Source organism: Delphinus delphis, chromosome 4, assembly GCF_949987515.2.
Source record: "Delphinus delphis chromosome 4, mDelDel1.2, whole genome shotgun sequence".
Classification (NCBI taxonomy): domain Eukaryota; kingdom Metazoa; phylum Chordata; class Mammalia; order Artiodactyla; family Delphinidae; genus Delphinus; species Delphinus delphis.
The window spans coordinates 106,849,764-106,862,761 of NC_082686.1; the positions used below are offsets into that span (position 1 = coordinate 106,849,764).

General features: G+C 41.7%; 1 protein-coding gene across 6 annotated transcripts in view; it reads left to right on the top strand.

Moving 5' to 3' along the window:
- VEPH1 (ventricular zone expressed PH domain containing 1) overlaps positions 1–12,998 on the top strand; it is a 218,207-nt gene that overhangs the window by 31,450 nt on the left and 173,759 nt on the right. For all 6 annotated transcript variants that reach the window (XM_060011229.1, XM_060011231.1, XM_060011232.1 and 3 more), the window contains exons 3-4: positions 2,583–2,798; positions 12,495–12,669. In XM_060011229.1, coding sequence (XP_059867212.1) covers positions 2,583–2,798; positions 12,495–12,669 — 391 coding nt within the window. The remainder of the gene's footprint in view (positions 1–2,582; positions 2,799–12,494; positions 12,670–12,998) is intronic.

The window sequence follows — 12,998 nt, forward strand, 5'->3', positions numbered from 1 at the left end:
GGGGTGGCCTGCCCTCGCTTTCCCGGCCCAGGCAGGAGCCTCCAGTGCAGCCCAGGAGCAAGGCAGCCACAGAGGGGCCGGGAGAGCCGGCTCCAGCCCCCCAGGGCTCCGCTCCGGTGGGGAGAGGCCGGAAGTCGGCCTGCATTCCTCCCACCGGCCTTCCAACTACCTGGCGGGGGCACCCCCGGTAGGGGTGGGGAGCTGCTGGCATGAACAGAGAACCAGGCAAGACTGGCTGATCCTGAGGCCTCTGGTGGCACGGCCAGGCCTCAGCTCCAGGAGACCGCGGACTGGAACCCACGAGTGGGGACTGTGTGGCAAGGTTTGTGTGTAGGTAGCACTGCTGTGGCTTTAATGGAGCAAGCCTATGACAAATACTTACGAGAGACAAAAAAAAAAAAAATTGAACAAGTAAACAGAAGAGACAGCCCTGAATTAGAACCTGATATACACATAAAACAATAACTAGGAAATGCATTATTCAGTGAATAATGATGGGAAAATTAGATGAGCTAATTCATAGAAAATGAACATCTTTACTTACTTCCATAAATGCCAGATAGACTCAAGAGCTAAGTGAATGGTTAAAAGATTAATTTCTAAAATACTAAACATTAAATGTTGTTGAGTTGTTTTTTTAATGTAGAAAAAATACAGGTAAATTTTAAAAAAATATTTATTTATTTATTTGGCTGTGCCGGATCTTAGTTGTGGCATGCAGGATTTTCGTTACCACGTGCGGGATCTTTTAGTTGCAGCATGTGAACTCTTAGTTGTGGCATGTGAGATCTAGTTCCCTGACCAGGGATCAAACCTGGGCTCCCTGCATTGGGAGTGTGGAGTCCTGGCCACTGGACCACCAGGGAAGTCTCCAGGTAAATTTTTATTAAACCTTTGAATAAAGAAAACATGAAGTTAATAAAAAGCTATTAAAGGAATCACAAAGAAAGGGAGGGAGGGAGGGAGGGAGGAAGGAAGGAGTGCATGTAGATGGAGATTTGTATGAGCATAGAGTACATCTGTCAAATACGTGAGAAATTGGTGAGCATGGTTTCCCCAGGGAAGGGAACTGACGTGACGGGGAGACTAACTTTTCAGTGTAAATCTTTTCCTTGTGTCTTTTGTATTTTTGTACCATGTCCATGTATTATCTTTTCAAAAAACTAAATAATTTAACTAACTTTAATTTCCAATTTAAAAAAGGAGAAACAATAAAGTCCCCAAAGACTGATAGATTTGGCTATCTAAAACCTTAGCATGTCAATAAGAGCAGCAAAACAACTAAAAATAATGTAACAAGGGTACATATTCACAACCAATATGCCAAAGGTTGACATAATATCCTTAATAGAAAAAGATATTATTTCACCAAAGAAGGACCAAAAAAAAAAAAAATGAAGTCATTTAAGGAAAAATAGACATAAGATACAGTGGGCAATTCCCAAAGGAGGAAATACAAATGACAAATAAAACGTGTGAAAATATTCAACCTTACTTCTGATCAAGAAATTCCAAGGAAAACAGCAATGAGATACTGTTTTTCACCGATCAAATTAGCAAAAATTGAAAATACTGTGTTCTTGCAAAGGTACCGTGGGCAGAGCTCGCTTTAACCCAACTGATGGGAGTCTAAATCAGTAAGACCTTTCTGGAAAATAGTTTGGCAGTATGTATCATGAGCCTTAAAATGTTCCTGAGTTTTGTCTCAGAAATTTCCACTTCTGGTGAATCTGGACTATACATAATCTACAGCATGGAGAGGGCTTCATGCGTAAGATATTTACTGCAACATTAGTTGTAAGAGTAGAAAAAAGATCAAGCTAGAGCCTGCAGTTGGACAGGAAAGCCCCACCACTTCCTGGCTCTAATGGCACATGATGGTGCAAGAGTCTAAGCTCTTCCCTGCTCTGTTTTGTGTTCAGTTTTACCAATCCACCACACAGAGTTCACAGGCCGATTTTCCAAGTTAAAGTGATGGACCTATTTTTCACATTTAGATTTTTTGAAGGGTCATATTACCTCTCCATAAAGATCATTAGGTATTTGAGGAAGAATTAAAATAGGAGAATGGAAGGAAATTTGGTTGGGGAGAGCTACAATGGACTTGGTAGTTATTTGAATTGAAAAGGAAGAGATGAAATGATAAGTTCTGTTATGTGCAGAAAGAGAGAGAACACTCCTGAGGGGAAATTGGAGAGTAATTTGAAACATTTCACAAAAGTTGCTGAAATGTCAGAGCAAAAAGTAAACCCTGACCTCTAATGAACTTAGAAACTGAAATAGCCTGAAATTTGAACCCACGTGCAAGTGAATAATTAAGCTCCTTTGGACTCTCTCTGCTCCCTGTCTGTGTATCTGGGATAGTACAAACCTGCTCCATTTTAGCACGTTTGCAAATCTGCCTAGTCCACAAAGTACTCATCTCCAAAGAAGGAGGTATTGCATTGGGCTTTACAACCTCATCCTTTAAAAGCCGCAGTGTGGCACACCCATTTGCTAAGTGACTGAGTTCATATTTTGTAGGTCCTTCAAAGGATAACTTTCCAGAGTATTATTTAACATGAAGGTTTTCTTTCAAACAGGATTACCAAACCAATAACAATGACCAAGCAGTGGTTGAAATCTGTATCACACGAATCACAACAGCCATCAGAGAAACAGAGTCGATTGAAAAGCATGCAAAGGCCCTTGTGGGGCTCTGGGACTCCTGCCTGGAACACAACCTGAGACCGTCCGGGAAAGACGAAGACACTCCCCACGCAAAAATCGCGTCTGATATCATGAGTTGCATTTTACAGGTACGTCAGTGTTCAGCATCATGCTATTTGAGACCGGCTTGGCAGCTTAGGTGAGCACGTGGTGTCTCTGAACCGAGAGCCAATGTTTCTGTAGCATTCAGATACTGTAAAAAGACACCACCAACCATCAGTAGCTAAGCTGAGCAGGCTGGTAATTAATAAACCGGGAAGGTTGTACCGAGCCCCTACTGTATGCAAGACACACTGAGGGGAATTCAAAGTAACACCACAGCAAGCTCTGATCTATTTGGAGAGATAAGACGTGTACATATAAAAAGCTAACAGTAAAGCACTGTGTGTCCAGGTCCAAATGAGGAACATTGGAAAATTCAGAAAAGGAGACCAAAGAGGGGGTAGAGTCTGAGGGGCAGTGAGCTTGGAATATGTGGAGAGAAGCGGCTAAGTCATTTTTAAGTGCATTTCTGTATGTACTGTGAATTTTCCATTATAATAATATTTGCCTGTTCTGACCATGTTTAAGTTCTTTCCTTTGGCATAAACATGAATTTGGAATTTTGGCTTAGCCATGAAATAATTATCTAAAATTAAAATGTTGGACAAGTCACATAACTTCTAAGCCACGGTTTCCTCCCTACAAAATGCAGATGAAGTGACATTGTGACAAATTTTACCAACCAGTAATGTTGATAGTTGTTTCTTTAAAAAGAATTCTGTGGTCAAATAAGTTGGGAAACACTGAATTCAGTTTTTCCCTTTTGAGCTGTCACAATGTTTCATAGCACATTAAAAGCTCTGAAAAGTTCTGCAATAAAGAAAGCTGGTTAATTGTTTAGAACAGCATTTTGCAGTCTGATTTGACCATGTAACTTCCTTCCCCATCTCACCCCAACACAACGTTTATGAGCATCCCTCAGAACTAGTGTTCTATTGAGCATAGGTCAGGAAATTCCAGCTATGTTAAAGTGTTTAGCACTGTGTGTAGCAGCTAATATTAGCTTCCTTTCTTCTGTTTTTCCTCACAGTTGTCTGTGTTTAACTGAAGCATATTGCATTTTGTCTGCTCAGTTCCAGGACTGGTCAACTGAACAAAAGAGTCTCCACACACTATCATACTGTTTTTCCTTTGTCCCCAGGGTTAGAGATGGGAGGGGAGGAAATGGGAATTTCAGCGAAATTAATGGAAGATTAATGCTTTTGGATATAATAACAAAGACCTAACACACCTTTTCTTCATTGATTATTCTTCTATTTTTATCTTGAGTATTTATTAATTTTTAAATTTTATTTATTTTTTATACAATTTTTAAAGGTTACACTCCATTTATAGTTATTACAAAATATTGGCTATATTCCCAGTGTTGCACAATACATCCTTGAGCCTATCTCTCACTCAATAGTTTATACATCCCACTCCCCTACCCCTATGTCGCCCCTCCTCCCCTCCACTGGCAACCACTAGTTTGTTGATTATTCTTGACTATGTTATTGAAATACATCAGAAACCTAGATTATTTCACTCCAAAGTGCCACTCCAACAGACATTCAGACAGAAACTCATAAATCAGCCCGATTCTCCAGCTCCCCCTGTGATTTCAAAACCACTGGTCTAGATTCCAGCAGCACTGTCCAACAGAAATACAATGCAAGCTACAAACATTAGCCACATATGGAATTTAAAATTTTCTAATAGCCATATTAAAAAGAGGTGAAAACAGATTAAATTGATTTGATATTATATTTTCCTTAACCCAATATATCCAAAACATTATTTCAACATGTAATAAGTGTAAAAATTAATGAGATGTTTTACTTGTTTTGTCTACTAAGTCTCATAAATCCATTGTGTGTGTTAGCATGTGTTACTTTGCACTGGTCACAATTCAGGGGCTCAGTAGGTTCACTCGGCTCCTGTGTTGGTACAGTTCTAGAGAGTCTGGAAGGCTTTCTGGATGGAGATCGAATTTGAAAGGGTTATGAGCAATTATCGGGAATTTTACCAGGTAGGAAAAGTGGAGTGAGAGAACATTCCAAGTAGACAAAACAGATTGTACAAAAGTCCAAATTTGTGAAATGAGACCCAGATCAGAGAACTAAGCAGGCTGACCTTCCAAAATGCCCCAAAGTCTAACATAAAGGGGTGTTTCATTCTGGGTAAGGCATTATGTCTCCTACTTTAAAAAGGGGATGGTGGGGAGCAAATAAAAACGTGAAACTCACTGCTGATCAATGAGAATGAGTTTGTAAGATTGTTGAGAGCAGGGCCCTGAGGACAAGCACTGACATTTTGGGAAAGGACAGAGAAAAGGGCTAAGGGTTAGGCGTCTTGGTTGAGAGGGACAAGTGAGTCACAGGAGTGGGAGATTCTAACCTGTAGGGCCAGTGTGGTCACAGGGCGTCCATTGTGTGTCCTCTGAGCAGGCAGAAGGTGTAATAATGGAAGATGGAAAGCCCTAAATGTAAACTTGCCTTTTTCAGAGCAAAGTGCAGCAATTTGTCCAGGCTACCCCTAGGGGTGTGGTCCCAGAAAGTCATTTCCCACAAACCAAAGGCAAGCCTGTGGTTGCAGCTTTGGCATTTAGCTTTCAATCAGATTTTAAGGGGAACATTTTGGCCTGCGGTAAATATTGAAAAGAAGATTTTGTCCTACTTGTAAAATAGGTTCTTGTGGGAAACATGTAGAAATCCAGATGACTCATATTCTGTTTTGTTTTTTCAGTAAAATAAAACAGTAGGTCAACTTTAAAGTCAACCACTCAACATTTTTAGCTACACACACACAAAGATTCCCTCTCCGCCCACCTTACCTCCCAAGATAAGCAATCCCAGCCTCACACAACCTGATCAAGCAAGGGCCCACCAGTTCTTCTGCCCGTATTCTTAAACATTTTTTTTTTTTCTGGCCACTTTGCTGTCATTTGAAGCTAAATATGTTCACACACACACCAGAAAAAACCTTTTTTTTTCCCTAAATTTCCTTTTTCAACCTACACTCAAACCTACTTCAGATGACCATTCCTATTCTACTTTTATATCTTTTTTTTTTTTTTTTTTTTTTTTGCGGTACGCAGGCCTCTCACTGCCGCGGAGCACAGGCTCCAGACATGCAGGCCCAGCGGCCACGGCCCACGGGCCCAGCTGCTCCGCGGCACGCGGGATCCTCCTGGACTGGGGCACGAACCCGCATCCCCCACATCGGCAGGCGGACCCGCAACCACTGCACCACCAGGGAAGCCCCCTATTCTACTTTTAATAATTAGTGGTTATACTGCTTTCTTTTCTTGGTCCTAACTGTATGAACTTGCAACATTTACCTCAAAATAGTTTTAAAGTTTTCAGAATTCACCTTCTATACCTTCCTCAATGCAGAATCTGTACATGTATGAGGCATGCACTTGTGAGTTCTGGTTTCTTTTGTGGTGGGTGATACTATCCTGCCATCCCACCCTGTGTCCTTAGACTTCTGTAAAATGAAGGATGAATCAGGTGAGCTCTCAGATCACCTCCTAGTCTGAAATTCTGACTCCCTTAGGAGATGCTGAGAGGTAGAACAAAAGGCTTTAGAGCTTGAGGGCCTTAGAATCAGATACTCTTGGTCTTGTATCAGTGAGAGATTGGCAAGTTATTTAATCTCTCCAAGCCTCTGTTCTGCCATCTGTAAAATGGGCATAACAATACTTGCTGCTCACGAAGAACAATTTTATTATAAAAGCAATCTCCATTTGTGATCCAGCCACTATCTGGAAGTACCTATTTCAAACCACAGCTTCCTCTGACCAGGGTTCTGTATGGAGTTGGCCAATGCTTATTTGTTTGCCTGTAGAAAAATCCTGAAAGAGTAGATACCCCTCTCCCCCTCCACAAAGCACATTACATTCTAGGATAAATCAAAACCTGAAGAGGGTTGAAGAAAATACACATGCATCTCAAGGGGGTTGTAATTACTGACATAACTGATGGGCTAGAATGAAATTCTAGAGAACTGACAGACCAACCATCATGATGTTGAGAGCCAATGCCTGGTTTTCTCCTCAGTACAAGTTATAGTGGTTTCAGCCTCTTCCCCAACCAACCATATCGCTTAGCAGAGCTAATGCCAAGTAAGCTCTGGCTTTTATCTCTTCCTCCACATCTTCTCACACTGTTGATGATCATTTGAAGAGGGAGATAGCCAAAGCAGGGAGGAGGGAAGAATGAAATAGCCACCAAATTCACTGTGGGAAAATGCGAAAGTATCTGTTTTTCCTTCTTTATAGAAGGACCCCCCACTATCCATTCACCTTGATTCCACGCTTCAGTTTTCTTATTTCCTCTTCCCCAGTTAATGCTGCATGAAGATTCAAAATCTGTCCCTGGCTGGCATGCAAAATGCCTTAGGCAATGTTGAGAGCATTTCCTTTTCAGCTCTCAGAGGCAGGACTGGTCATGTTCATCTAGAAGTTTATTCAATAGGCAATCCCAGCTTTACCATTTACTGGCAGGGTGATCTTGGGCATTTCATCTTTCTGTGCCCTAATTTCCTCATCTATAAAATGAAGGTAAGAGTAGCTGCCTCATGAGTTTGTTGTGAGGATTAGATGGATAGACATTAAAAAATAGACATAAAATATTTAAGACACAGGAAGTGCTGTATGAGGATTAGCTCTGGTTGGTATTGTCATCATTATCATCTGCAGGAAACTCTAAAATAGCATCAACACTTTGTCATTTAATTATTTATTTTAGCCATCGTTCATTGCCTGTCTCCCCCTGGCCAAAATAGAAGCTTAGTTTTATTCACTGATATGGTCCCATCACCTAGAGCAGTGAATGGCACATAGTAGGTGCTCAAGATCATATTTACTGAATGAATCAATTAATGGACAAATGAACACATGAGTAGCTCAGGAGACCTGACTGCCCTCTGGCTTTTGTACTAGCCGTGCTTCACCCCAGAGTGGGCTCCAGTACCATTTCCTCACTTAATGCTGCATAAGACAGGGGCATGAAATGGGAGGAGATTGGGACACCCCCCTACCCCCCAGGTTCCTGAGACCCACTCCCTTATTGCCTGTCAGAAAATACACTGGGAAAACTTAAGTGGATGCCATTTAGATTTTATATATAGCCATGCTTCTAAGAACCAAGCATTTTATATATAAATCCAAAATTTGATTTATCTGATCCATGATGGGGATGAAAGACAATAAAATAACCATTTTAATATATGGTATTTAATATTTCTTGAGATTACTCTTTTACGGCTCTTAGTTGAATTCAAGGCCTGAGACCAAAGAGCTTTTTAGTTGCTATCACCTCAGATATCTATCTCTTTTACTTAGCTTTATTCTTTTCAATTATAAAACACTGGGAAACCTTCCCAAAGTGCATTTTCCAAAGGAAAATCTCCACCAACAGCTCAAATTGGTGCTAATCTAGTCAAGAAATAGAATTCTTGGCATCTGTAGAACAAAACCCTCTTGTTTTGCTTCTACTGCTAGATATAACTGTCCCTGTGAGCAAGTCTTTATTGCTACCTTGTACTTCACTGAATTGTTCCCTGAGTACTGAGTATTGAATTGTGCGTAAGAAGATACACATGCCATCATGCTCACATCTGCATGGAGGGACAAGATGTAGCATAAGCTCTGGCATTAACAGTTGCTGTTAAAGTGGTTTATTTGTACGAGCAATCACAGGGGCTTTGTCTGCATGTATACCATTAGCATTCCTGGGATCCAGATAATCATAGAGATAAAATAATTTCAGGGGCCTGAGATCTACTGCATTAGCAAATCCTTTTGCTTCACCTGAGAGCAAAGCTCAGCCATTAGAAGGAGGTCCATAGGGCCCATGTTTGCCCAGCCTCACCTTGGCCTACCAACCCCTCACTCATATCCTGTTGCTGTCACTAGTGCCCATGGTCTCTTGAGACACTAGGAACTGTCTAGATGCTGTTTAGAGATTGAGAGCCTTTGGTGGCAATTACTTGGTGTTTATATGAACTGTTTGCTCTTTGCTTAATGTTTCACTTCTCTTCTCATTTGAGAGATTTCCAGATGACATATGTGGGAGGAAAACAGAAAAATTGAGTGTGTTATAGTTTTGTTTTTTAATAATGATATTATACATTAAAAATTTTTTTAATAATTTTCACGTGGAACCACACTTCAAAGACTTCAATAGCTGCCCACTATTTTTCCCTAAGACATCTAGAATTGTTGTAAAAAACATATGACCAAATTGGTTAAGACAGCCTGTTCTTTCATTGTTGCTGGCAAACGTTAGCTCATTCCCAAGGTTTAAAAACATTAGTTGCTGTTAATATGATTTTCACTGATCTTTTACTATGCCTGTCAGTGTTCACAGTTAGTAGGAAACACTTGAGTTGTACTTCCAATGCCACCATCGTGGTTTCTCAAAACGTTACAGGTAAATATGCTTAGAGACATTTTCCTCCAATGGAAGGCGTATACTTCTCTAGCTGCAAGTTGTTTTGACTAAAGACAGAAAAGATAAAGTAACTGGGCCATGATACTCTTTGTTGGAAAGCTCTAAAAAGAATTGTGTGATTGTGTTCCACTCTCAAAACTACAGCTTTGGCAACCATGACAGGGACAAAGATATGTCATGTAAAAGGTAAACTAGCAAAAATCTACACACTATGGAGAGATTGGGGCAACCCAAGAAAATTGATAGATGAGACGGAAGCGTTTGGGAAATACTCTGTTCAAATTGGAGTATAACTTAAGTGTAACCTTAAGGGAGCGGGCATAGAACAAGATTATAACAGAGAAAATCGACAAATCATTCGGGCTTCCTAAACACCACATGTCTGAAGTGCATGTCAACAAAAACAGCATGCTCAGTATGAGGTCATTATTTTGACACATTTCCTCAGCACTGTCTGGGGGTGGGGGTGAAGGGTGGGTAGAGACTTAGTCTGATGGAGAGGAAAGTTCCAATCACCAGACATGGGGATTCGGCTGTAGGGCAGGACCGTTAGGTTTCACCATGGCGTAGATGAAATAGCCCTCAAGATATTCCTTTGCTCTGATCTGCCCTTGTGCCCATGAGTGAACATTCTGGTTAGTAATCTGGCTCCTGATTTCCTAATGGTGTGAAAGGGTCTGACCTGAAAACACTGTCACTGTGAGAGAGTAAATTGGCTTACCTGATCATGCACCAGCCTTTTGGAAATCCCTCGGTGTGAGTTTCCCTCAGTGGATGCAAACAGTTCTGTAAGGCCTGGCCAAGTACACAGGCAGACTTCTAATGCTGAAGGGTGGGGAGCAGCCAGCCTCCCAGGGATGCCTGACAGCTCATCACTCCAATAATGGCCCAGTCTAATCAGGCACAGTTAAATTACCAGGAGGGGAGACACTCTAGATAAAGCCTGATCTGAGAGAAGTCTGGCTGCAGGCCCTGGTTCTGATAGTTAGATGGTGTTAGGAACTCTAAGAAGGATAAGACAGAGACTTACTGAGTGGAACTGATACATAAACACATGATTCGTCACCAAGGAATAGGGTCAGAGCTTTCATCATGGCTGACTTCATGGTGAGACATCAACTTAGGTTGTTGAATACCTATTTTCTCTGCTCAGGAGTCAGACTGATCCTTGAATCTGAAAAATGGGTGGAACTACAGGAATGGATTATGGATTTATCAGGTCTATTTTTGTTTCTAGGGACTGGGAAGAAAAAAAGTTTAAGCATAAGAGACTTAACTGGCTCACTTAGAAAAATTTAGGGATAGAACTGGCCTCAGGCACAGCCTAATACATGGGGCTCAAATGATGCCACCATGTTTCTCTTAACTTGTCTCAGATAGATCCATGTTGCCTTGAATCTCATACAGATTCTCTCCTACTGAGGTCACAAAATGACAGCTACTCTTTTTTTTTTTTTTTTTTTTTTACTGTATTGTTTATTTGTGGCAAACTGTTTTTTTCGTTTGTTTGTTGGTTTGTTTCTTGCGGTATGCGGGCCTCTCACTGTTGTGGCCTCTCCCGTTGCGGAGCACAGGCTCCGGACGCGCAGGCTCAGCGGCCATGGCTCACGGGCCCAGCCGCTCCACGACATGTGGGATCCTCCCGGACCGGGGCGCGAACCCGCGTCCCCTGCATCGGCAGGCGGACTCCCAACCACTGCGCCACCAGGGAAGCCCTGACAGCTACTCTTGATCTTCCATTCTCAGCATTTTGAATACAACAGAAGAGAGAGAGTCTCTTTCACAGAGACCTTGAATGGCTCCTGCATTATAATTGGGTAACTTGCCCATCCCTGAACTTATCATTTGGAAATGTGATTCTCTGGTTGGTCAGCGTCTGAGTCATTTGACGGCCCGTGAAGCTAAGGGTGTAAATGCCTTCATTAGAAGTACCTGGGAGGTGGCCGTAGAAGTCCTATTTGCTAAGGAGTGTGTAACAACTCACCTGCCCAATCAACTAGCCCTGAAAATGGATGGCACTGGAGGCCATTGCTGGCAGTTGGTGACCCAAGCAAGAAGGTGGGAGGGAGCAGGCCCTTTCCCAACCCCATCACCTGCCCTTCCTCCTTCCCACCACATTGTGTTCCCAATCATAACTACCACTATAGATTTGTATTTTCTTCATTAGTTATTCAACTTGACAAATGTTTATTGAACACCTGCCATAAACCTAGAATTGTGGGAGGTATTAGAGGGGATAATCTATGGGTAGAAAGATAGAAGCATTTTTCACATGAACGGTCAGAGAAAAACAACCACTTTTTATTTCTAATGTAGTAATGTAAAGTTGAACAAATTGTGCACTGTGCAACTTTTGCTTTATAGTTAACCTAAGGGGTGGGGTTGATGGTTAGAATGGTTAATGGTAGGGAAGACATATCATTCATTTGTAAGAAAACAATTTGTATTTTCCAAATAGTATTCCCTAATTAGGTAATTGAATGCTGATGGCACTATTGTGTATGTAAGGATATTGATGTTCAGTCACAAAGTACATCAAAAAGAGAATTATTTCAGGATCCAGAATTCCTTTAGTTTTTAGCCTTACGTTCATTCATCTTTTTCCTTCCGAATCTCAGTCGAAACTTTAGTTTTTAACATACAGTCAGGAAGCAACTGATTCAACATTCCGTAGGTTTTTTTTCTCAAGTATAAATCTAAGTTATTCCTCTCATCAGTGACTCCTGATCACCCTAAAGATCAATTCCAAACTCCTTAGCATGGTGCCAGACCTTTCATAATCAAGCCTGTTTACCTCTCCAGTCCCCCTCTCATCTCCTACCCCAGCTTTCCCATGTGTACCCCACATCATCCATACTGAACTATTTACAGTTCCTCAGATGCACAAGTTCTCTCACCTCTCTGCTTTCACACACGCTTTTGCTTTTGTCCACTCCTTTCCTAGCTATCTCCCAGCCATTTCCTCTTCATCCACCAGGTCTCAGGGAAGACATCACCTCCTCCAGGAAGTCTTCCTTGACACCCCCTTCAGACTGGATTAAGCGCTCCTTTTTTGCTCCCTTATCCCCCTGCACATTCCTTATCATGGCCCTCATTAGCCTATGCTATTAAGCGCCAGTTTGCCTCGAAGTCTCCCTAACAAGAACAAGAGTTCCCAGAGTTCCCAAATACAAGGAAAATAAGGCGGGCCCTGTGTTTTCACAGCTGCACTCTGAGAGCTTAGCTCAATAAATATTTTTCGGATGAATGAATAAATGAATAAAGAATGAACCACTTATTATTTGTTGATTTCTTATATTTCCTCAGAATTACAACCGGCCCCCTGTGATGGCATTAGCCATCCCTATTGCAGTGAAATTCCTCCACAGAGGCAACAAGGAACTGTGCAGGAATATGTCCAACTACCTGTCCCTGGCTGCAATTACCAAGGCAGACCTCCTGGCCGATCACACAGAGGTTATAGTAAAGAGCATACTCCAAGGTATGGTGCAACGGCTGAGCTTGGGGACGTGTTTTAACAATCATTTTAAAGTATTTTCATGAAGCAGTTATGGTTTGTGCAAAGTAAGACTGAGTATTGAGAGGTACGTTAGATTCTCTGCTTTGCCACTAGGTGGCTGGGGAACATGGATAAGGTTACTTGAGCTGGCTGAGTCGGGGTCTCTTCACCAGGCAGATGAATTCTTTGGACTCATTAGATGAGTCGCACGCTTCCTCTCAACTCTTCGTGTCTCATTTGGAGAACTGTGTTTTCCGTGCTTCTGGTAATCTTGTCCAACTACCAACTGTGCAGAACCTGTCTGTACTAAG